At 39.3% G+C, this 27,274-nt stretch overlaps 1 protein-coding gene across 35 annotated transcripts in view; it reads left to right on the top strand.

Annotated features, from left to right (window-relative positions):
* The window catches only part of RBFOX1 (RNA binding fox-1 homolog 1), a 958,925-nt gene that overhangs the window by 713,216 nt on the left and 218,435 nt on the right, over nucleotides 1–27,274 (top strand). For all 35 annotated transcript variants that reach the window (XR_014969494.1, XR_014969493.1, XM_085628210.1 and 32 more), the window contains exon 7: nucleotides 1,364–1,417. Coding sequence is in view for 33 of the 35 variants with exons in the window: in XM_085628210.1 (XP_085484336.1) it covers nucleotides 1,364–1,417 (54 nt within the window). In the remaining 2 variants the exon portion in view is untranslated. The remainder of the gene's footprint in view (nucleotides 1–1,363; nucleotides 1,418–27,274) is intronic.

The following is a 27,274-nucleotide window of genomic DNA, read 5'->3' as shown; positions in this document are numbered from 1 at the left end:
GAATAAAACACCACAAGTCCACTGTGTGACTCATAGCCACTCCACTTCCTAACAAGCATCTTCTGATGTGTTTGCAGGGGCAACATCTTTCCACACCCACAAAGTGTACAAAGTGCAGAAATGCTAGGTGGTCAAAGTTGCGCAAACTAAGTCCAACTGGCAGATTTTTCACTCAACAGTTCCAGAGTTCTACTTAAGTGTTTGTCATTTGCTTGTGAAGATGTCACATTATGAGTACCTACACTTCACTTAGATGCACAAATAATTTTAAGAATCAATGCCATATTACTTTAATGTGTATTGTGTCTCCTGTTCCTCTTGATATTCCCAATTGTTAAGCAAACGTAAAATGTATCTTTGGTTTCCAAGTGTGATGCCCACTGAATTTGATCTCAGTTGTCCATTTTTAGCATTATTTATTTTGAGAAATGGCTTTAGAGTTCTTTGTGATTTATTTTAGTCAGAAAACCAGGCATGATGAAAGATGATTTGGAGTCCAATCAGCTAGGGGAGTTAGCAGTTTGATAACCTTTGGTCACTTCCCATAGATGTGTTGTATTGTGGGACAAATTTAAATGCACAACAGCTAAGTTTCGAAGCAACGATAAATGTCTTAGTGCATTCCTATAGCAGAACCATGCTCGCATATGAAATTACTTCAAGTGTTTTTCCCAGATGGCAGGGGTGTATTTGAGGAGCTTTATGCTTTTGTAGTACTAAAAGACACATGCATAATTTTTTTTTTTTAACATAATGGTCCTACTGAGGGGCTTGCACCAATGTCTCATTATGAGCTGACAAAGATGTATCAATAGTAAAAAGTTGAAGTTTATACCCTTTTAGTAAGAAAGTGTAATTTTCATATTACTCATAAAGAAAGGATTAAGAAAAGGGTTGTAAAAAACAAATGCTTGTGATATCCGCTGTACCTTGTGCTTAAAATATGTGTTTGTATCATTGGGACAAGCATCTGCTGAAGGACAATAGAAATAGCTCTCCCTTTTTCAGTGAAATGCCCAAGACCTGTGTATAAACCTAGGCCAGATCATGAAGGCACCCTTGCAGAGACAGTGACAGCTTGGTTCTTGTGGGTGAGGATGTGGATTGTCATGTTGAGCTACTGTCTGTTACATCACTCCCTTCACCACTTGGATAAGGGACTTGCAACAGCCTTTTGAAATGTGTTCTACCACAGTGTGCACACAATCCTGGCAGCAGAAGATCCAATATGTATGTGAATGTAGCACTGTGTATGATACTTTATAAAAGTCCTTCAGGTCAGAATAAGGATCATCCAGCTTGCATGTTAATGTTTGCTGTTTTGAAAGCTCAACATTGATGCAATGTCCTTTTCTTGTTTTAGGCTGGAAGTTGAATCCAGTTGTGGGTGCGGTTTATAGTCCAGAATTCTATGCAGGTAAGACATCAAACAAATAGATAAGTCTGGACAATGTTGCTTGTATTTAGTTATGATTACAACATTCCGTAAGCACCTTGGGGTGGTCAATTTATTAGTACCTTTTTCAGAGCAATGCAACACAAATGGCAACACACATTTATAAGGAATGAATATCTTGTAGAAAAACATAAAAATGTACAGTGTGCTGGCACCGTATGGTTAAAGTCCAACATTCTAGATGTAACCATGACATCCTAACGTGGCTTACATTGAACTAATGTGTGGGTGGTACATTAGTCAGTTGCATACCTCAAATTTATTTCTACTTAATATATCTTTTTTTAATTATTTGATGGCTATAGACAGGGAGTTTAGCAGATGATGGAACAAGTGATTTTGGGGAATTCCACTACCTTACTTATTATCCTAAAATTAATGGGTTAATAAACAAATATGCTTTGAATCATATTACTATTATACTGAATATAGACCCATAGTCAACAATAACGTTCTTTTGCACACTATTTGGCAATAAATGTGTCTAGTTTTCCAAATAATGCTCATTGTTTGATACCAAATGTCAGTTGCTTTTGTGTCATATTTCCTTGGTTTGATCATACAAAATTAGAATGCCTTCCTCATTTAATACCACAATTCCCTTTTTTAAGTTCACACGTTATGCAATGTGCCTTCCTTTTAAGCCTAAAATTACTTTATATGGATAGCAAATCCCTTTTCTGCTTACCACAAACTTTTTATACAAACCAGACATAGGTTGACGCTAGATTAACAATTAATGTTTACAAAGTCGCTTTAATAATATATTGGGATGTGCCACTGAATTTTCCTGTTGGAAAAAAAACCTAAGCAACTGAGGGTTTTTATTCAAGGATACTTGTGGGTTTTTATTTGCTTAACGACTTAATGTCAAAGTTACTTTTTAAAATATTCCTACTAGTACTGCCTGTCTTTCAATAGATCCATGGAATATCCTACTGTTTCTTTCTCTCAAATAATTCATTACCCAGATGGATATGGACAGGAAGTAGGATTCTTCAAAACAATTAGAGTGCTGGCAGTAACTGGGCTATGTAATTTTATCCATGAGTATGGAGGCTAATGCACATATATGACTGCCGTGTGTGGGGAAAAATCCATGCCACTGTCTCTTTACAGGCCACTGGGAACTGGTGTAACGTTACTGGAAAAAGAGACCTGTCCCTTGTATTTCCATTAATGCACTGATGGCTCACTGGCTGTATGTAGGTCTATAAAGATAGAAGAAATGGTGCCCACAATTGTTCTTTCTAGTGTCACTGTTTTACATTGTCAGTGATAATTAAAAACACTTGGCATTGTCATTTATCATAAACAAACAGAAAAAAACAGACTTGCCACAAATTTCATTAGGAACGTATTTGAGTATTGTTTTTCTTATATTATGTACACACTGTTTTCTTAGAACTCCTTTTTTTTGTATATTTCTTTGCCTTCATCTGTAACAAATATTGTTGGCTATGTCGCGAAAATGGGCCGACTACTTACATGGGATACACATTTGGTTTGTGTTACCATAAATATGATTATTGGTTAACAGTGACTGGCCAAAATATTTATGGCGATACTGCTCTCTTTTAGAAAATTTAAATTCCCCATTTGTAAGAATGCTAATTTGAGTATAGCTATTGATAATTCCAACTTCCTTTCACAACCTCATGGCATGGGGAAATTTACCTCTTGGGGTTGCAATCTCTTGCCCCTCCTGCTGAGAGCCTAGGACACCACCTCACAGCCCTAGAGCTAGCACTTATTAAAATTAGACAGCATTCCTGTGATGAGTTAATTGTTATGTCAAAGTAACTGGAGGAGTAGGAAAAATGTAAGAAAGTCTTTAAGGATGAATGTTGTTGAACCTCTCATGAGGAATTCATAGGAAGAAATGATATGTGGTGCTAAGCCCGAAATGGAAAGATTGTCAGGGAAAGTAATTAACACATACTTCAGTGTAGCGCTGCTGGGCATGGCCTCAGTGTACTATTGTCATTTCAGAGGTGCACTGTCCAGCTTACCTCCTCCTACATCTTGCTCTGTTGCTTTGATTGAAGGAATTCCATGTCGCACGTTGAATATATATTTTAGCATTACCTCTTGTAGGGTAACACAATTCCTAAGAGGTTATTCCTCAGTGTTCAAATTGGATGCAGAACACTCTAGTCAGATCTCTTCAATTTGGGATTCCCTGCTTAAATACTTCAGAAAAATAAGAGTATCCTACTTTTTGAAAATATCTAAAAACAAAGGAACATTTTTCTTGCAAACGTACATAACATTGGATAGCAACAATAGCCAGGTGAGAAGTGCTCAGTTGACAGCTGCGGTCCGTGCAGGTAACAATGGTGGAGAGGTGAGGCTGTGTAAGGGGGGATTCCGAGGGACGATGCAGAGGGATCATTAATTATTTATTTCATTTTCCCTCAGCATCGTCCCTCGGAATCCCCCCTTACATGGGCCCACCACCCCATCGCTGTTACCTGCACGGACCGCGGCTGTCAGTTGATAGGCATGCTTTAGTCATCAACAACAAAGAATAGGCGTTAGCATTCTTACTCATGTTAATGGGTGATTTGGTGTAGATTGTATGCTAATCTAGTTGTTTGTGACTAACATGAGGAAAAATGGGAAAATGCCATATGGAGACTTCTGCAATGTAATATGCAAAAAATGGATGGTGGTTATACTTATGAGGTGTTTCAGGTGACCAACACAAAATTGCGCACTCCTCCCCACATCTCAAAAAGAGGTATCTTTTTGTACTTTCCCTTGCTCCATCTGGATGCAGTATCCTGGTAGAGCACTACAACTACCATTAGTCGCATTCCAATCGCTGCAACATGTCCTGACCCTTGCCATGGTTCGACAACTATTCACTCACATCTTTAGTTTATCAATGCCCCACACTACCTTTGACCACTATGCACACTGTGGAAAGGGAGAACAGAAGAGGACAGTGCCCTATTTTGCAGCTAAGGCCAGAATCCACCCATCTCTTCGCCTCTCCAGTAGGAAAAGCAGCAAGGAGACAAATGAGGGCCATTCTTTGGCTACATATCTGCATACTCAGGGGACTTAAGTGACATTTGAGAGAGTACTGTACGGTGTACATGGATTTTTTCTGACATTTAAGTAGCTCTTGTAATGTTATTTGTGACAAAATGATAAATGTTGCAAGCATAAAGAAGTGGCAGGGTGCTACAAAAAAGTGTAACTGCTGTAATTAATATTTATGACTGAAAAAACATTGTTTAATAGGACCTATTGTGGAATAGCCTGTGGGACCTCGTGGAGGTCATGGTGTTGTAAGTGAATGTATGACGTTACAACACATACATTTACAAAGCATGCCTTTACAACACAGTTTTTAAATCGCAACATCCTTTACAATGCATACATTTACATCGCATGCCACTACAACTAATTTTTTTAAACTACATTTACAACGCATTCCATTACATCGCAATATACCTTTACAACGCATACCATTACATTTCATTTAAGGTAAGTGTTGGATAGTTTAGGGGTAAAAATTACTATTCTAACGCCAGGGGGTGCAACAGTAGGGTAAGTGTTGGATAGTGTAGGGCTACTATGCGTTGTAATGGTATGCGATGTAATGCCTGCGTTGTATTGACATGCATTGTAGTGTCATGCATTGTAGTGACATGCAATGTAATGGCTGCGTTGTAGTGACATGCGTTGTAAAGGATGTTGCGATGTAATGGCTTCATTGTAAATGTAGTGCGATGTAATGACTGCTTTGTAAAGGTTGTTTCCCGTTGTAAGTGCTTGCATTGACACTCTGTCTGTAAGAAAAATATTTGAACTGTTGGGGAGAGGAAAGGAGTGCTAAATATATGTACAGTTGTCTCACCCCTGCCAAACTCTAGCATGTAATTCTCCGTCATATATGCTGGTGTTATTCAAAGGGACCTAAAAATCCAGATACCCTTTACCCTGGGTGAACAGCTGGCTGTTGGCAGCAGCCATTTACAAGCTGGTGAGGAAATTGCCCCGTGCTCCTCAAGAGTGACATGGAACGTTTAAAATGTCTAAGTGCGATTTTAATAATCCTTTTCTACTAAATTAGAGCATTTCATGGAGCGTCGGTCACATCTAAGTCCATGTGCTTTCTACCTCCTGCAAATAAATGGTTGAGCACACAAATTCACATCAATATGCACTCGTGCAACTCAAGGATCTGCAGCTCTTGCCAACTAATAGTTATGTTCGACAAGTTTACCACAATTTTTGCATCCCATGCTTCAGATGTTGTTTCTGCATTTGTGTTGGTGTGCTCTGTGAGCCCTTCCTTTATGTTTTCTGCACATTTACTTACAAAAACAGGAAGGCATCACCTGGTTTAGTTATCAGTTCACACAAAGACAAACAAAACATAATACAAATATTAACCCCCTAATATAAAGACATTCATATCACACCTTTTGTCACCACTAATCTCTGAAAATAGTTTTGCTACTGTTATCTAATTCAAAGGTACTCAGATTAGTGCACCTCCAGTGCATGGAAGGCCATCTTAGCATTGTCAGTATTCGAAGCTCACACCCTTCATGTTACAGTACCGGTAAGTGTCTAGTGTTTCGTTCTCTGAACACCAAAACATAGTCAGAAATAAAACACATATTTGAAACATATATGGATGATGTTGAGGAATTGTTCCGGGGAAGTAAAACAAATGGCAAAGTAACAAGAGACAATTGTATAATATATGCAAATGAAGTCACATTGTAAAAGTGCTCTTATAAATTCCAACTGTAGTGATGAGGGAGTTTGCTTTGCATAAGAATTAACACTGATTATTTGTGGTCCAGTCAGTTGCCAGTAATGTAATTTTGATTACCACTTTTGTGTTTTCAGCAGTTTCAATAACATATAATACTGTAGGATCCACATGGTGCTGGATTGTCAAACTGGTTGATATCGACATCTTACTATTAAAAAGTGGTTCACATTTTATCTGATCATACATAATGAGGGCTCATTGTGTGCATGGTCTTAACTAATGACCTGCAAACTGCAAGGGTCGTTGCTGCAATTGCATGAAAAAAAAGATCTTATCACTCTTGATAGAAAGTGAGTGTCTGGTTGGCAGAGCCATCCTTATTCAAGTAGGAACCACAATCCTAGTTCGAGTAAGACAGATACCCGCCATAAATTAACCTGTGCTCACCCTCTGGTAGCTTGGCAAAGAGCAGACAGGCTTAACTTAAGAGGCAATGTGTAAAGTATTTGTACAACACTTCAAACAGTAACATAGTGAAAATACCTCAAAAAGGCCCCCACACCATCTTACAAAAAAAGCTTATATTTTTATGAACAAAACAAGATCACAGCAACAAAAATCTAATAAGTATAACTGGAGTTACAGGCCGAAACGCCGTTGACCTTTACAGCGATATTTACGGTGCCCATCTCTGGAGAATACCCATTCAAATTACTCTGTTTTTTCGTGCATTTACTGTACGGGTACTTCTACGCACTGCTTGTATATAGTTTATCTTGTTGTTGCACCCTCTCTGTCTCGGTACATATTTCCTCACTTATCACTTGCACCGTTCACTATTTAACGAACAGTTGTGCACAGTATTACACAGGTTACAGGCCGTTAAATGTAACCCAGTGCTTATCTTGTCTCTTAAAATATATGAAGTAATATATACAACAAATCACTATTGTCTTGTAATTTACGGGCCTTTCCCCTGTGGGCCAAAGGGTTAGGGGCCGGATTTGTCACTGGTGGCCGGCTTTGCAGCCCCCAGTAACAAAAGCGGGAGCGGTGCTTTTTACTAGCCCCCTCCCTGCCCCCCCCCCCCCCCCCTCCTAGTGCTGGTTGCTGTCCAGCCCTATTTCTAGATGCTCAAATTAACAGAAGGTTAACCATAGAGTCCTCAGATGTAGGATGGTGTTTGATTGTTCAATTAAAAAAAGCTGCTTAATCCAAAATTATGTTAATGCAGTGATATCCAAAGAACGTAGACTGGAAATTGGCAACCGGCCACAGACATTTTTGTTAACACGTTGGATGTTGATTAGAAAAAAATAGTAAATGTAATGAATATCTTAACATTAATGTTCCTCAAATGTCCAAGAACCCAGCCTTAAATATAAGACTATGTTTAAGGAGCTTAATACAGCTTCCTTCCACAACCCGTCTCCAAATTTACCTGTATGAATGAAAAATTTCAGAACATTACCATTCTGTAATCAATTTTTTTTCCTCAAGCACTGGCGGAATTAACACCTCTCCTTCTAATTGTCTTGCAGCGTAGGGCATGAGGAGTTCACCTATTTTGTAAATTAAAATCAATATTTTCAATCTCTCCAAAAGGTAATTTTCTTAATTTAGTGGACTTTTCCCTCACATGTATTTGGTCTTTTAATTATGAAATGGCAGGTTATTGATTTCCGAGTGTAACCTCTTTAAATCCCAAGTGCATTTTTATTGCTACCACAGGGGAGGCATTTGCACCTCTTAATGAGAATTTTTAATTACCATTAGAACTGTATGAAACTAGTGTTTGATACATGATATCCTGGCTGCTAAATGTACCGGAACCTAAAGATTTATCTATCTGTCTACCAGTCTGGCTGTCTGTCCAAGTGAAAAAATGAACTAAGTGAACTCTGGAGGTGAATTAATAAGCACAATTTGGAAATGTATCAAAATGTTTTTATCGATTCATGATGATATGTTTGATATGTCTCTTTGCCTAAAGTGGACTCTCGGTGATGGAAATGCTCGTCTCAGATGTTTTTTTACATGAAACCCTGGGAAGCATATGTAAAGAAACTTGTACTGTGATGCTCAAAATCAGTGTTAAATGGTCTGCTGATGCCTTCCCTTCACATGCTTCACACTACAAAGATAAAACAACGGATATGCAGATTGGAAGGTTTCATTGTGCCATTAGCTGAGAGAGGTGTAAAAGGGATCGCCTTAAAATATACAGCTGTTTTCCAAGGTTGTTTCTGCCTTATTTCTGATCACCCAGGGTAGTATGATTAAGGGACAAGAGCAGCTTGGTGATGATTTAATTACAACTAGGCGCAAAACCGCTTTAACTTCACCAGTTATTATTAGCTAGACATCCTCAAAAGACACATGCCATTGGGCTGGCCATCATTTTACAGTGGAAATATTCATTCCCTTCAAATAAAAAGTATCCCTTTCCTTCTTGGCTTTGAACAGGCACATTTATTGTTCCTGGTTTTATATGTATGTTTTCATTAGTAATTGTTTGCAGTTCTATGGAAATAGTGATATAAAATTAAACTTAAATTAATATAACATTGATAAATGAATAATTGTATTGGAGAAAAGACTTGTAAGCTGGTAAAGTGTCTAGCCTTTTGGTATAATTAACTCCTTAATTTGCAGGAATTTTCATTCCTGTTAAAAATGAGATTGCTGTCAATTTAATTTTTGAAACCACTGCAATACGTACACTATCAGTAGCCAAATATTCAAAGTGAAGGTGTTTATATGCCTGTCCATATGCCTACATACATATGTCCATATATATTCACTATGAGGAGTCACAGTTTTTCAGGGCAGGCTATTTGTAGGGTCTACTTGCCCAGTCTGGTGAGAGAGCTCAAGCTGGCAAAGAGTTAAAAAGTCAATGAGAAATAAAGATGTGTTAGAAATGGGGGTCTTTAGTTGGCAGTGGCTTGCACCCTGTCCAAGTGGGGCCCTTCCTTCTTGTAAGGCTATGGGAGTTACACATTCAAGATAACCTCGGCTCACTCCCTTGGTAGCTCGGCACGAGCAGTGATGCTAAACTCAGAGGCAATGTGTAAAGTATGTGTACACAACACACACAGAAACACAAAGAAAACACTACAAGTGTACACCACACCTGTTCAGTAAAAATAAACAATCTTTATCTAAACCAAACAAGACCAAAATGACAGAAATCCAACATACAGAACTCAAGATATCACTTTTTAAATGTTTAAGCAATTATGTCCATAGAACTCAATTGATGCATTGTCTTTAGCACAAAGTCAAGTAGATGCATCAAAATCGAAGACAAAAAACAGCCGTAAAGGAGGAAAGCATTGATAAACACAGCAATCCGTCGGTTCTTGTGTCCCAGGGGAATGGAGGAGTCAGTTCGGCTGCACACAGGAGAAGTGTTGCAACAATTCTTTCCTGTGAAGAGAAGCGATGCGTTGATTTCCTGAGGTGACTCCTTTTCGCAGGGCGATCCATTGGAAACTTGGTGGGCTGGTTAATCTGAACATGCTATGGTCGGTATGGCAGTGGTGAAACAGGCGCTGAGTCAATTCTCCCAGCTGTGAACAGGTGCTGCATCTATCCTTCGGCTGCAGTGTGGCGGTGCGATGGTTTTTGTGCCACACAGCAGTGCCTGCATCGAATTCTGAGCGGGTGCCCCGGACTTCGGAGACATGGTCCTCAGAACTTAGGCTGCGATGATCTTCGAATAGGCGCAGCATTGGTTCTTCAGCCGCAGCACGGTGATGTGTTGGTTTTTCAACCGCAAGGCAAGCTTGCTTTAGGAAAAACAGGTGCTAACAATAGCCACATGGATTTTCTTCTTCTTTCTACAGCAAAGCCACCTCCCAAGGCCCAGAACTAGAATTGGCACCACTTTCCAGGTCAGAACTCTCAACAGAGTAGTTCACGGGCTGCAGGTGAAGTGTTTGACAGCCCTGAGACTTCCAAAAGAAGGCAAGCACACACAACCTCTTGGAGAATCTTGAAATAGCAGGATACAAAAAATCAAAGTCCAGTTCTTTCACTGCCTACAGACAGAAGCAGCAACTGAAGGCCAACCTAGCAAAGCAACCCACAGAGAAGGGGCAGTATTCCTCCTGACAGCTCTTGGGCTCTTCTTCTTGGCAGAATCCTCAGTCCAGAAGTGTTCTAATAGTCTGGGGTTACAGGTCCAATACTTATATCCTTTTTGGCCTTTGAAGTAGGGATACTTCAATCGATAGTCTTTGTAGTGCACAGATCCTGCCTTGCCTTGTCCTGGCTCCAGACACACTACAGGGAGGGAAAGACAGCATTGTGAAATACCAGGCACAGTCCTATTCAGGTGTCAGTGACAACTCCTCTCACCCCTCTAGCTCAGGAAGGCCCATCATCCTGGTGATGGGCAATCAGGGTATGCAGGGCACACCTCAGCTCCCTTTGTGTGAATGTCTAGAGTAAAGGGTTGCAAGGCAGCTCCAATGATAACCTATGGGAGAGCTAGTCCTTGCAATAGTGATAAATGTAATTGGTAGTATTCCACTACCAGGACATTTAAAACACACCAGTACATGTCCTACCTCTCACAAACACTGCACCCTGCCCATGGGGCTAACTTAGGCCTGTATTAGGAGTGTCTTACATGTAGACAAATGGAAGGTTTGGGGCTGGCAAGTGGGTTCACTTGCCAGGCCGACATGGCAGTTTAAAACTGCACTTGCAGGGCCTGCAGTGGCAGGTCTGAGACATGTTTACAGGCCTACTAATGTGGATGGCACAATCGGTTCTGAAGGCTGTTTCTACCTGTTGTACCACCAATATTTTCCCTCTCCTAATAACATCATGTTGCCCCAAGGTTTATTTCCCACAGGTTCTCTAACGTCTTCAAAAGTTAAACAGGATTTACTTTTTTTTCTAAAATGTTTTTAAATGTTGCTAAGATTCTTGTTCTCTTAGATGAGTCTATGGCTCAAATGATGTCTGCTCTGTGAAGCGCGTTAACACCTAGTTAATAGAACTAGGCTAGTAAAAACACAAATAACTACTGCACCAATGCTGGAGCATGTGATTATGCCTTACGTGTTATGCACGTGGTTATTAAATATACAGAATACAGCTAATATATTTGATAAACTATCATTAGTATAACACACATACATTTTACATTATTTTGTTTGCCATGTTCACATTATTTGTGCAATTCAAGAATTCAAAGATACAAGCATTCCCATGTATTTGTAAGATAAATTGTAGTCAATCTTAAACTCAAAGTACAAAAGAACACAAGTCTGAACATCGGTAGGGCTTATGGGTGATGAGGAGAGAATATCTGTGTGCACGTGTGTGTGTTCGTGTCAGTCTATCTCGAGACATGGGGAGGATCACACCTGATTTTTGTTTACTGCAGATCTGCATTAACCCCTTCAGTGCTGCGCGGATTCCCCCGCGGTGCTGAAGGGTTCGAGCGCGGACGGGGCCATGACGGAACGGTTCCGTCATGAGCACAGCTCAACCGATGCTCATGACGGAACCGTTCCGTCATGGGCATGGAAGGGGTTAATGATTCAAGTCAAATTGTTTCATGCTTTAAACTCTATAAACAAATATATGTAGAGAGAAAACCAAAAGAAGGGGCTAACCTTGTGATGTGAGGAAATGTCTCATTTCATGATCCCTGTATGAATGGGCTGAGTTGCTTTCCTCTGTAAAGTGAGTGTAACAAAACAGTGATGCAGTAAGCAATATTTCTGCCTCTTCTTATAATGTACTATGTTACAGCATTTAGTATAACATTTACACTGCATTGATATATGTGTGTCAATGTATGTTTATTGCTACACTGAATAAAAATGAATTATTTATATCAGCTACCTTTTTGTTTACTGACAATGTGTGAGCGAGTTTAGAGTGATAGAAACACGGATATAGAATTCCTGAATTAATAGCATGTCTATTTCCAATCCAAAATTTTTAATACTCCAATTCAGAATTCTCTTATCATTCCAGAATTATTTAGTCTTACAACAGAAATTCGATCCCGCGCAAACATGTTAATATTCTGCTTAAATTTAAGAAGCCACTGGTTCACGCTGTCTGCGTGGGGATACATGTTTTCTAGCTACATAAATGATGAAAAATTTGGCCACTTTGGAAATAAAGATGATATATCTATAGAGAAAATGTTGATTTAAAGCACCTTTAATCTTCATAAATAAGTGAAAAAGAAGGTTATACAAAGCTGTCAGGGTGACACTGATGGATGGGAAATTCACCCGTTTCTCAATTGCCGGTGAAGACACATGCCGCAAGGCTTAACCACATTGTACATCATATCTGCCAACTCATTTCTGTGATTAAATATTCCGTCAGTGCGGGCTATAAGGCAGTAAAGCTGATCAAGATTCATAAGATGCACCACTTGAACACACATAAGTCACTTCTGCACCCTGCGTGCAAAGCAAAATTAGAATCGAGTTAAATTACTCCGCGAGGAAAGATCAACAGGGGAAGAAAGTAAAAAAACAAATGGATGTAAAACTAAGGTAGAGTCATGTCCTGACAACATGAAGCAGACAATTAAAATACAAAATGAAAGCACAGCCAAATACATTACAGCAGCGCTATATTCTTTATTGCGCTTTCCTTTTTTTGCATGTGGGATCTTTTTGGAACAATGCTAACTAGGTGCACAATAGAGGAAATAGCAAATGAGAGGTCTATCCGAGGTTCAAGGCAGAGCATGCTATATATACCTCAGTGGAGACGAATAGCGGCAAAGGTCGAACTGGAACAGTAAATGGGTCCAAGGACCAAAAAAACCACTATTGGCCCTATTAGTGAATCAGAAAACTAAAACATTGGCTCATGTTTGCTGGGCAGTTTTGATCATTTAAAGATATGCTGTATACGTTATTTGCAGGGCATGTAAGACTGCCTGGATTGTAGCTTGCTGCAGGGAAATAAACAGTATAAACTAGTCCAACAGTCCCACAAACAGCAACAACCAGGCCCACCCACTGACCTGCCAGAACCAGTCGGGCATCTCCTGATTGACCTTCCGACCCTCGTCATATGAAATGTGAATAGATCCTGCTAAGGGAGAGAGAAGCTGCAAACGTCCCTACCCGTAGTTTTCTGCATGTTAGTTTTCACATTAAATGGAGGGTTTTGCCCCAATTTTATTTTGTGAAAAAGAAGAATCCCAAAATCCATCCACTTTCAAAGTTGAGAGGAAAATAGTTTTTTTTTATGTTACCTTATGCCAAACGGCACAAGGATGCCCAGAATGGTTTTTGACTCTAGGCAAGGAGTGTGGGTGATGTGAAGCGTCACCTTGGGCTAAGTTGGAAAACTGAAGCCATCATTCAAATGTCATTGTTTCCCAGCATTGCCCAAATGCACGGATGAAGCGTCACATATCTACCTTACCACAATTTCCCTAAACAAGTATCACGTCATTTGTAGTGCATCCCCTTGGTACATGTTTGACTCATATGCATGTTACATTGCATGGCATCTGATAAATGAACATTTGTTGGCCAGATTGTACTTCTGGCTAGCAGAAGAATTGCTCATTTATTATAATAAATATTTATATTTGTTTTTAAAATGTACGTCTTTATGGACTTATTTTAAATAGTTCACAAAAAGGTTTTTGTACTACCGTTAATCTCTACTGCTCATGGCCTCATAGCATGTACGTAGCCAGGTCTGATTCCTTAGTGGACTAATACATCCATTCCAGAAGCCTGTGTTTGACCTCATGGACACAGGTTCAAACCTGGGTGGGCCCACTCAGTCTTCCTTCATTCTGAGGTTGATAAAATGAGCAGCTTTGAGTTGGTTGACAATACGCACCTGCTTTTCAGCCCCAAGGGGTGAATGGGCCCTTTACAAATGCATGTGTAATGGTAATATATGAACATGTCATATAATAGCAATGAGATTTGCTTTGCGTACTGTTATTTTTTTTTACTTTCAAATAATACCTTTCAATAAACTGCACATTACAGAAGTGATGATATTGCTGAAAAAGGTCCCATGTGCTTACCAAATTTGCTTTAGTTAGAAGTGGGCAGTTTTGAGTTGTTTGTATCATTTTCATTTCATTTCATGAAGCTTTATTCGGTGCATTCAAAGAAACAATGACCATAAAAGCACATAAGCAAAACACATAATAGATTAAAAAATGATGCTTTTCCTGAGCTGAATAGACTTACAGTTGTTTGTATCCTATAGAGCCCAAAGAGAAAGCCACATTGAAAAATACTAACAACTGTCTTCAGAAACATGACTTAAAGTGTGAAATTAATGACAAGTGTTCAAAACACCTCTTACGGGCAAGAACATTTACATTTCAGGAGTCTATTTCAAGTGAAGTTGTACTCCCACGAAATATGGACTGCTCCTGAGAAATACTGAAATCTCTCACTTATGTCAGTCTACACATCCAATGTACCCACATTGTACTGCACACAATCTTACACACAACATCATAGGTGACAACATAGATGACATATTCACTCACTTTACTAGTGGCATCACATCACATCGACCACTTAGTAATTGGTTAGTTCAGTTAGTGCGGCATTTCTTATATAACATGGCTCTTGCGCTACCAACAGCCAACATGCGACTTCTCAGCCGTTCCAGAAAACAGATGCATTACTACATTCATAAACAAGATGCTCTCACAGAAATTATACCAAGAGCAGTGTAAGACCACTGAAGAGATGTTCTCTTACAGAATGAAGCTTTCAGTGCCATTGTCTGCATCTAGACATTATTGCACGGATTTTACAAAAATGAACGGCTGCTGGCAGTTCCACTAACAACTAATAGATATTGTCAGAGATATAAAATGCAGAAGTAATGCAGTAAGACAGTAAGTCTGCAGCTCCACTGGACCTGTGGCCGCATTTTAAAGAGCAGTAAGCGGTCATAATGTGTTAAATAAAACAGCTTCTGATTTTGAATGATTGATCTATAGCCCTCCTGATTGGAAAAAGACTTTAATTTTCGCAAAAGTTATATTAATATTATGTTCCTCAGCATAGAGATAAAAAATCAAATCATCAGAAAAAAACAGCTTTAATTTTGGTGTGCCCTGAATAGGCGCCCTATTAGATATCTAGGTATTTTTAAGTCTTACAATTTTTCGGACCGATAAAAACTAAACTATTAAACCACTCTACTCTATCTAAAGTCCAGAATGTATTACATCAATGGCAGTCATATCCGTTTATTAATATTGGATAAACAGCACGGATTAAAATTATGATTTTACCACTTTTTTTTCCTTATTTTTAATGTGATAATAAAGGTGCCCCAGAGATTTTTTTTATTAAAATTGACCAAATGCTGCAACATTTTATTTGGGCGAGCAAAAAGCCTCATACCAAGCTTGAAAACTACGTTATGTTATGTTAAAATATTTATAAAGTGCATGGCTGCCTCAGCAATGGGGCATCTCAATGCTAGTTTTGGGAGAGGACACGGAGAAGGATTGGAGTTTAGATGGAGAATAGCCAGGTCTTCACGGCTCTTCTGAAAGCCCAGCAATTCTGAATAGTCCGAATGGACAGAGGGAAAATATTCCACAGGGCGGGAGCTTTTGTAGAGAAAGAGCGGCCTCCTGTGCTCTCTCTTCTCCCCGAGATAAACAAGCTAAATATAATTTAGCAGGACGCAAGGCTCGGGAGGGGACATAAGGACAGAGCAGATTGGCTAAAATAGGAGGGCCCTGATAAGTTAGAATTTTATGAGTAATACATAGGGCCTTGAAGAGGACATATAGAGGATGGTATATATCCCCCGTTTTACAAAACATTATCAGGCTTATTTTTTAGATTGGAATGTTCAGTCAGCAAGTTTACAGAATCTCTCTAGCATTTCTATCTTAATCATATACTGGGTGAATCTGGAATCAAGCTTTAACCTTATGCTAAAGTTCACAAGCTACTGAAACACTTTAGGTATATATATCCTTTTGGGGTGGTTATTTTCCCCAATGGCATCCCAATATCGTACTAAAATACTGTGAGCTATTAGGTTTACAAGTAGGTTTATGAGTGGAAAAGGAGAGTATTCAGAACTTCGGACAAGCTAGGATTTTCCATTTTAAGGATTTGTTATTGGCAGCAGCTATGAAGCCCTGAAGGCAGCTCCAATTCGGTAACCCGGCAATTTTGGATGCAATGTTTTTTTTCATATCTTCATCATGTCTTCAATTGCAACACTTTTTTCAAGAAATCCAGCCCACAGGGGATCCCTTAGCCTCCTCCGTTAGTCAAGCATTCTACATTAGTGGGCTAGTTGGAACTGGTTAATGGTACCGCATTCTATTGAAACAATTGTATACCACGGTGTTGCCGGCATTTTCAGAGATAATTGAGATCTTCACTGGGTGTAGGATAGAGTCTTCTAGCTGGAATCAGTATAACCAATGGACCCACAAAGCAATTAAAGGGGCCAACTTCAAGAAAATTGCCTTCTTTTTTTTAAAATGGATGCTATATTATATTCCATCTCGATTACGAAAGATATTTCCAGCTGTACTTGGGGCATATTTTAGATGTGATTTTGTTAAGGGTGACTGGCTACATGTATGCTTAACTTGTCTAGTTTTATTAAACTTTTAAAATAGGGTGTTTCAATGGCTTGAGGCCAAACTGCAGGCTTCAGTGGTACCTGATCCCTTGGGAGCTATCTTTGGGATATGCAATTCGGTGAATTTGACGATGCACCATGATGTAAGTCTCAATTTAGTGACTTGCTCTTGTATATTGTCTCCTTTCCTGATATGTGCTGCCCATGCTAGAAGTCTTGTGCATGAATATTTATTTAAATCAAGACAGCTGGATATGGCTTAGGAGGAATTCCCTTGCTTGTTGTTCGTGGAATACGTATAATCCTTATGACATATTGATGCTGACCGTGAGGTCCATGTGGTGAGTCTTTGTGCATGTACAAATCAAATTCGTACTCGCACAAAGACTCGCCGTATTGACTTAAAGAAATATTCATGCACAAGACTTCTAGCAGGGGCAGCACACATCAGGAAAGGAGACAATACACAGGAGCAATTCATTAAATGGAGACTTACATCAAACTATCATATAAAAAACGGAAATTCAAGATATAAGAGTATTAATGAATCTATGGTTAAAAAAAGATAATTAAATTAAATTAGAACAAGAAAAAATGGTACTTATGTGTAAATAACTTACTTTTTTTCCAGCCTGGAGTGCTCTTTTGAGCCCCATACAAAGAAATATAGGTCAAGTGGGACGTTTGTGTGTTATGTTAGCGGACCACATGTCTCCTCAGGGCGCCCAGCCCCACGGTAATAGGGCAGCGCTGAAAGGGGCACAGCTGGTCCCCAAAGCGTTTCAGTGTAGATCACCACATGCTGGTAAGTCAGATGTAACACTTACCACATGCTAGGTTTTTTGAGTAAGGGGAAAATTCAATCAGCTGCCCAATGAAGTGCTCAGCGCGCTTAGTTTCAGGACAAAGAACAGAAAGAATACAGTGCTCTCCAGGTGCTACGTTATAAAACATACAGGGCAGGCCACCCATCCCTGGGATCACTGGTAGCAGCAAAGCAGGAGTGTAGGCTGCAGTCCAGCACACGGTCCTTTCAGGCAAAGAGGCAGTCCTTTCAACAGGTCAGCACAACAAAGCAACGTCCAAGAGGTGGTTTTCCTGGCAGCACAAGAGTTCCTCCTGGTGCAGAATGTACAGAAAAGTGCAGAATGTAGAGCCAGCAGCGTCTAGTTAAAAGTCTCAAGCAGTGTCTAGAATCATGGTGTCAGAGCCCCTGTACTTATACACAAAATGTCTTTGTTGCGGACGTAACTTCAAACAAACTTTAGAAGTGCACAACACCCCTATAGAATCCTCAGCCCTGGCTCCAGACACACTACAGGGTGGAGGAGACAGCATTGTGAGAGCCTAGGCACATCCCTATTCAGGTGCAGGTGACACTCCTCCCACAACTCTGGCTTGGGAAGACCCAGCAGGACATGTGGGGCACACCTCAACTCCCTTTGTGACAGTCTAGTGTGAATGCACACAACTGGCCCCTGTCAGTCTAAACCAGACGTGGATTGGAGTCAGGCTGCAAAGTACAAAGAGTCATAAATACTCAGAAATACCCACTTTCTAACAGTGGCATTTCTAAAGTAGTAATGAAATATCCACTTCCACCAATAAGCATGATTTATCACCACTATTCCAAACATACCGAACGTGGCAATGCTACTCCTTTCAGATCAGAAATGCCCACTGAAACACATATCAAGGAATTACATATGCAAACTTATGAGAGGAGCAGCCTCACAGCAGTGAGAAACCAAATAAGCATTTTGTCACTACCAGGACATGCCACAAAACAAAGGCAAATGTCCTACCTTTTACCTATATTGCACCCCGCGCTTAAGACTACCTAGGGCATACCTTAGGTGTGACCTATATGTAGTAAAAGGGGATTTTCAGACTTAGCAAGTAGCATTAAATTCCAATTTACTGTGGCCGTCAACTGCGCACTCAGGCTCTGCAGTGTCCGAGGCCTGAGGCCGGTTTGAAAGGCAACTTCTGTGTGGGCCCACTGGTAACATTTAATTTCCAGGCCCTGGGTACATAGGATGCCACTGCACAAGGGTCTAATAGGTAAATTAAATATGCCAAACAGGTGTAGACACACCATACCAAGTTTAAAGGAGAGCACTTGCACTTTAGCACTGATCAGCAGTGGTAAAGTGCCCAAAGACCTAAAGCCAACAAAAACAGGGCAGAAAAAATACAGGAGAAGGGAAAACTTTTGGGGATAACCCTGCAACAATGGCCAGGTCCAACAAAGCTAAACATGAGTGTGAGAAATGGGGTTGTTGGTTTGTCAGAGGGTGAATCCCTACACAAGCAACGGACACAATCCTTGTCCTTATGAACCAAAAACAGTCAATCAATAAAGTATTTATGCTGCACATAACAGTAATAAAGTGAAAACACATCACAAGAAAAATCACACCCAAATTTCGAAAAATACTGATAAATGTAATAAATTATTTGAAATCAAAATGACAAAAACCCAATAAGTAGAACTAAAGCTATGCGATTTTAAATGTTTCAGGGAAGTAGTGCGCCTAACAGCACAAAGCGCTAGTTGAAGTTTTCTGGTTGTGCAATACCCAGTGAAAATCACAAGTTCAGGCTGACCGTAATGGAGCACGGGCTGGATATAGGGACCAAGTTATTCCTGCTGAAAAAGTTACCATTTCAAGTCCAGAGCACAGGTGTTTCATATAAGGTAGAGGAGGCCATGCTACAGCGGTTGCGCGAAGAGCAGGCATGGTGTCACAGAGAGTCATCGCTGTAGCGCAAAAAGCCTGTTGGGTGTTGTGGAGGGTCATTGATGGGGTTTCACGTTGGCAATCACTGTGAGCTGTCGATTATATCAGGAGAAGGTTGACAGTGGTTAAATTCACAAGTGATGCATAGCAAGACAGCCATTGAAAGGACTTGTGATGCTGCAGTACATTATAAAATCATTTCCACTGGTATCAAGCAGATCTGAAAATGTCATCTATTATGTTCGTCTTTCAATGCCATCCATGTTGTTATAAATGATGTCATGAGTAAGATTGTGTACAATTTTTCGGGAGCTCTTGTGTGTCTGTAACTTACTATAACTATGCAATTACAATGGATTTTTGGTTTTTGTATCGGAATGAAAATGTCTATTCCACTGATTTATTTCAGTAAAAAGGGTTATTACATTGTGACTTGTCTTGCTTAAATAATCATACCTCACTTTAACAAGAGTTCTAATTAAACATATCATTTTTAAATGGCTACTCGAAGGACTGCCCACACAATGACATGCCTAGCTATATCCCAGCCCTCATACTTGCCGGGTGTCGTTGCTGGTCCTGTCAAGCAGGCAAGAATACTGTGACCAGCACATATGGTCCCATTATGAATAGCATGTGGCGTGTAGTCATGCTTAAGTGCAAAAGCAATATGCCATGACATTCAGCCGGGCCTTGTAGTCAGTATTCCTGAACCCAACATTTAGCAGTATTTGTTTACAGTCATGCCTAGAGGACATTGGGCACAGTTCTTGGCCCTTGGCCACACTTTGTGCCTAGTATCCCTTGCCCTTAGAATACATTGGAAATCAAGGAACTTTTTTGCCCTAAGAGTATAGAACATCATGCATGGCCTTTGAACCTGCGTTGTACCCACTATCCCAGTTTGGAGGACCTAATGGCAGAAGCATTTGCATTTACCATGCATTTCTCCCAGTGATCCTCCACCAGTGTAGTGCCTCCATTTGCTGAGTGTGATCAGCAGACACTTGTAACAGAGTATGACCTTGAGCCATGGCCTGCACCTAGTGCCACTGAATCCAGAGTTTAGTTTCATGGCCTTCAACAATACCATCTGACCACATGCACTGTCCTTAGTCTGCACTAAGCATGGCGTTTGACTGAGCTTAGAGAAGAAAGGTCACGGTCCATGACATTCAGCCTCACTGTATGTCTAGTCTAACTGTTCACGCTGTCTTTTTATATACCAAAACCCACTTTCTTTGCCTAGTGCTTGCTTTAAATTATGTTATTTTGTCTCAGTATTTTACAAATGTGTCTAAATCACTGCATGTATTTGTGCACATTATCAACTATCGTACAGTGTAAAGTGTCATGTTTCTTTGTGAAAAGTTTGGTATAGATATGCCAAGCATATTTTTTGTCTCACCTTGACCAAACCTCCCTTTTGGAAAATTAGATTGGCAAATGTGCATTCAGGTTTGATAGGCATTCAGCATATAACTTTCCGGGACAAAAAGAAAGTTACAATTGATTGGATTTTTTGTTTCAATTTTTTAGACTGAATCATAAAAAGCACACATGCACCTGCACGCGTGCACGTGATATGGAAACTGTAAACCACATACACAAGTTTGTAGGTTTGTATAGATCCTTGGATTTGTTCTTTGTTTTGAAATGCCAAATATTGCAATGATAGGAAATATCAGCAGTTCTCCCAGTTGCATAATCTCTTACATTCTCTTTTGATACCAGATAGGAAAGAGAGAAGGTCAAAAGTTGGAAACAGTTTTGAGATAGTCTACCAGGCAACCTTCACCACGTCCTCCTGTTGAGCATCTCACCTTTGCATTTGCAGGTGATCAGTTACTCATCACATCTAACTGATCAATATTAAACTGAATTCTGAGCTCCCTGATTCAGAAAGCTTCTGAAATGTCACCTAATTAGGATATCCCTACCCATCTCTTCTGTATCTTGCTCCCTCCTGTCTCTATACTCTCGCTTCATCTTTTCTGTTACTAACATTACCTGTAATATGCTGTGCTCTCCTTGTGTCCTGGTCCAAGTTATAGAATTATTACATGTAACTAAATATATATATTAAAAAAAATCTTACATCCTAATTAAACTTTGGGCAGGAATTCTTAACGTAAACTGCACTGAATTACATTCGATTTCACAAAATATTCTGCTTTCTAAATATACACTAGACTGCAAAATGTTTACTTGCACTTATTTCAATAACAATCAGAGCTGCACTTTTTCAGAGTGAAACAAAAGGGGCAGCCCTTACTTTAAAATGCAGAACTAAAATGTGCTATGAATATAGGTAGAATTACATGGCTCTATTAACATCACGGTTGGCAGTTCATTTATTTCTTAAGCTGCCATAGCTACATTAAAACCCATTAAAGTCAAAATATTGGTTTATGAAAAATTAATAAAGGCAGTAGAAAATGGAATTCAGCATCTGCGGTAGCCATCTTAATGGAAAGAACCATCCAGAATTAATTGCACCATATGCTGTATTCTAGTGTATGTCACAGAAAAAAAAAACTCTTGTAGAAACTAAGCCTGCTTTGCTCAACGAAAAAGGTTAAATCTCATATTTTTTTTCCTTGGAAAGCAGTCCTCACAGAGCGGCAATAGGCGCGTCAACAACACATCATTATTGCACGATAACTTATTAGCAGTTTTGGGCTATGTGGGGCTGCATCACATGTACTGATACCTCAAAGGTCAAAATGGAATTTTGGTAGGGTTAGTAGAATCAGGTTACAATAATAATAACGTAGGATTCTGTTTGTGAATCTTACTGAAAAGGTTGGGAATGCAGGGATAGAGTTCTGTGAAAGAAACCTCTCCTCAATGTCTGCTTTTAATATCACAAAATCTCACTATCTCAATACCACCGTTTGTTTTTTTATTTGTTGCCCTTGTCCCTCTATGGCATAGCCACTACACTAAAGTGGACATGATAGGAAGAACAATGGGTGAACATCCAGCAAACCTCTAGACGGTTGTGTCCTCCTTCAATTCCTACAGCCATAAATTACATATCGCGCAGAAACAGCCCCCACTTTGCGAACGATACCACCTCCTTTCACTGTTAGTACCCCATAAATTGTCTGCAATCGTAATTGTGGGCTACATCAACGTCACATTACATTTCCAATTGTTATATAGGCAGACCACCCATTTGGCATCCTCTTTTCATAACAATTTGCAATGGATTTGCAAAGTGTAAATTACGACTAGCAAACACACTTGGAAATCACAGTGTGCCTTTAACACACAGTGATATTGGATTTTGTGGTCTCAAAGCCTGCAGTTTTGGGAATTGTAGGCTTTATGACCCGAAAATTGAACAGGGAATCAGTCCAACAAATTTACCTTCATCCGGATGGCCCATGCACAACTGCACATGTGATTCGCTATCCTAATGGTGCACATATATTCATACAGTTCATGCATTGCTCATCGTTTTTGTCACCATGTAATTTTAGTGTCTTTCCTCAATAATAAAAGCATTTTCCTTTTTTACACAACCTCATTAGTTCTCCATTAACTTTCTCACCCTTATCTCTATTCTCCAAACATTGTTTTAACTGTGCATACTAAATATTTATACCTACCCTTTACACAGCATTTTTCAAATACTTGAGAATATATTCTCATCATTGATATCATTCAAAATGTTCACTTCATTTTCGTACATCAGATTCATCACCTAAAGTCATTTCCCTGTCTACTGCCCTCCTCTTCTACTTTATTACTCCTATTTAACATCTCTTCAATTGACCAATGCCATAAATATGCACATTCACACTACACTGTAGCAGAGAAGTAAAGTTTCAAGTTTGTATTGAATTCAGCAACTTGTGCCTTTCATAGAAAGCACCAAAATGTTGCATAGTACTAGGTTCACTCAAAGTATTGAAGGGGAAAACAGATAGGGAACCATCCGTGCCTTTAGTACCAATGGAGAGGTAAAGGAAACAACTCATTCAAAAGCATTTTAGTAGACTTTGGCTCAGTCATTCATCCCTTTTTGATTTTCGTTTTGATATATGAGTCTTGCACTAGGCTTTTCTGTGGTGGTGGTCATGGGCACAAGTGTTGGTATTTGCCTACAAGTCACTCAAAGAGCTCTGATTGGAGAAAGGAAGAAAAGGAAGAAAAGAGATAATGCAGAACACTAGTCTACATGGTGCGAAATCGGACATTATGGGGTTTATTTACTACGATTTTGCGCACGTTTGTGACACACAATCTTTTTTCACTTATTTACTTTCCAGTGCAAAACCTGTTTTGTGCTGGAAAATCACTTGAAAGTAGTGCAAAGCAGCACATATTACTCCTTTGCATTACAAAGCGCCAAGCGGGCATTCCATGGGTGGTGCATGGGTATTCCCATGCAACCACCCAAGGTTTCTGACGCAAAACCCTATTTACTAAAAACTGTAGACAGGGTTTGCGTAAAAAAATAGTGCCTACTTCACCCATCGCTATCACTGAGAAATGCTATTAATTCTCCTTTCTTTTCTGACTTTGCATGTGTGCTGCACTTTACAGCACACACACAAGGTGGGAAGAATTTTAAAGTTAGTCTAAGCATAGTATTTTGTACTGGAATGGTATACTTTTACGACAAAACCCATGCTAGATTCATGCAGACACCCTTGCACTATGTCGCAAAGATGTGTGTGTGGTACACAGCAGCACATTTCTATGCCAGCACTAGAGAGCGGGGAGGAGAGCGGCATATTTAAAAAAAAAAAATGTGCTCCCCTGCTCTCTTCTTCTTCTCACACAGCGCAGTGCAGCAACTACAGCTACCGCACTGCGCTCCATGATAATTTAGTAAATCTGGGCCTATGTTTTAGTGATGCTAAGGGACATCCTGAGGGGTGCGTGGAGCATGGATCAGACAAGAAATATAATTGACTGCCTACACCTCTTCATAAGTGTCTTTAAATGTCAATAACAATTTTCCATATCCTAGCTATATATTTTAATTGCACCTCCGAACATCATTACAATATTTGAACTATTGCATTATTAGAGAGTGTATCATTAATTATGTTTATATAAATTCGTACAAGGTATCTCCCTAATCCCTTTTACCATCCCAAGCCCATAAATAAATATTAAGTTTCTCTAGAAGTTTTTCCTTTCACAAATGTATTGCGAATTGCTCTATATCCCTTTTTAATAAAATGTTTGTGAAGCATATTTTAGTTTTAGCAAATGTTTTAATTTCACAAGCTATGACAAACCCTAGTGACCATCCACGTGACACCCTTTCTTGGAGTCTATCCCTCAAAGATCCTTAGAATTAATGGACTTGCTTTCTTGTGTTGTTTTACGTACTTAATTAAATAAAAATGGGAACATATCCAAGTCCACATTCATTTATTAATATGCATGTTTTAAAAATCTGCCTTTTTTCTGAAAGTGTTTGGGGCCACGGAGATCAACTTGAAAGTAGCAAATCAGTGGCTCTGGTGTGATGGTAAGGGAAGCACATGTCTGAGCAAGGAGCTGCCTGCATGGGCATTTCCAAATCCGACTAGGGAGAGAATCAAATTGCATATTGATCCAACTTAGCTTTCAGTCATAATAAAAAATGTATGGAGTATTGTGCTATTCATATACCAAAAATGATTCACTGCCTTGTTAGAGGTATAAAACAATATACAACTTCAATCACTACCCAATGCAGTCAGTGCAAATGAAAGCAATATATTCTCCTCCTCAAAAAACAGACTTTTTAAAATCTAAAGGTCTGTCTTTTTTAAAGCTCACCAACTATAATGCTGAATGGTGTATATATTTATTGTATACTAGAATTAATGGGAATGTCTGAGCACGTAGTCAGTGTCACAATAAATGAGTAATTACTGAAGTCTCTACAGCTATTACTAGCAAAGCAAGCAACACACAAATTAGTACCCAGTAAGACTGCTGAGATGATAACCCTATACTCCTGTTGATGTACCAAAACGCAGAGCTATTAACTCTTCACCCATGCAGCTAATGCCACTTCAAACATCAGCAACATGTGCAATTAGATACACCATTCCTAAAATAAAGCAACTAACTGTAATGCCATAAGACATCCCTGCTTCTCCACTCGAAGAAGAAAATGTACAATCCTCCTTTAACCCATTTTGGTGTGCATACCTTCCTTACCTCAGTTTTTGCTTGAGTAGTTCTTTTGTTTTACCATCACAGCAAAATTTTCAATCCCTTACTTTAGTTACCTTTCAGTTTCAAAGATTGAAGAACATCTTGTATCATTACATCGGAACATATTGATTATTTTGACCACTTGCTCAATAGTCCAGTGTCTCATTGAGATGCCTGGGTTTCATCACATATATAGAACGGGTGCGCATACACAGTAATATGCGCCACAGCAAGAGAACATCAAACTGCAATAGGCAGGGTTGTACCAATAAGGAGGAGAATTGGATGTGAAACAGTTAGGTGAGAAAGAAGCTGAAAGATGTGCAGTAGTTAAGAAAAGAATGACAACATTAAATAGTTGGTAGAAGATGAAAAATGAGTGGAATTGTGGTGTTTTGCCCATTTTAAATGCCATTGATAAAAATCAGCGGTGAGCAAAATTGGCTTGTTTGCTTTTGTGTAATAAGCAAAATTCTTAGAAGAATTATGTAAAATTATACATAATACACAAAATGCTAAATTTGTATTTTGTGCTATATTTTAGCATGAAATGCGTCCTCACATCAATTTCGGATGCGAGGATGCGTTTTATTCTAAAAAAAGTAGCGAAAAAATCTCAGCGACTTACGTTCTGCTCATTCATGTCATTTGCGTGTGCTTCACTAAATTTGTACCACAAACAGCACATAATTATGCATCTTTGCATAATAGCAACATTTCCTGGAATTTTGTATAACAACTGTAACACAAAAGTACTGAAATTATGTCAAATTATGACAGCATGATAGAAATTTTACTTGGGCTTAATAATAATGATATCAAGGAGGAAGATAGGTTACATAAAATCACAGCTATTGCTCCGTGCACTTTTTCTCCAGTTAATTGGACTTGGCCCTCTCTGCAGGGTCATTCCCAAACTTTTTGCCTTCACCCCTCCCGTTTTCTGAACCTGTTTCTGTTGGCTTTTATGGCTCTGTGCACTTTATCACTGTTAACCAGTGCTAAGGTGCCTGCGCGCTCTCCTCCAAACATGGTAAAATTGGCTTACACCAATTGGCACATTTAATTTACTTGTAAGTCCCTAGTAAATTTGTACAATATGTACCCAGGGTCTGTAAATGTGATGCTATTAGTGGAACTGCAGCACATATTGGGCACCCACTTAAGAAGTTCTTTTAAAGCATATCTCAGGCCTGATCTTGTGGCCTATGTGCAGTTTTACACTGCCATTTTGACTTGGCAAACTATACCTTTTTTCCTGGCCAAAACCTTCTTTTTTAATGTATACGTCACCCCTAACGTAGCCCTTAAACAGCCCATATGGCAGAGTCCATTGCATTTAAAATATTGGACATGTACTGTTAAGTTTTACATGTGCTGGTAGTGAAAACTCACTACTGCAAGGCATACCTCTTCCATAAGATAACAATGGGTTACCTTATTACATTAAACAGGTGATAGCTTGTGTTTGGTGAAAGATATAAATGTTATTTTTGGTCTTTAATGAAATGTAATTTAAGACCCTCTTCAATTGTAAAGTTGGACTTGAAATCA

Source organism: Triturus cristatus, chromosome 10, assembly GCF_964204655.1.
Source record: "Triturus cristatus chromosome 10, aTriCri1.1, whole genome shotgun sequence".
Taxonomy (NCBI): Eukaryota; Metazoa; Chordata; class Amphibia; order Caudata; family Salamandridae; genus Triturus; species Triturus cristatus.
The sequence above is the reverse complement of the archived record's forward strand: the minus strand, read 5'-3'. Positions and strand labels throughout refer to the sequence as shown.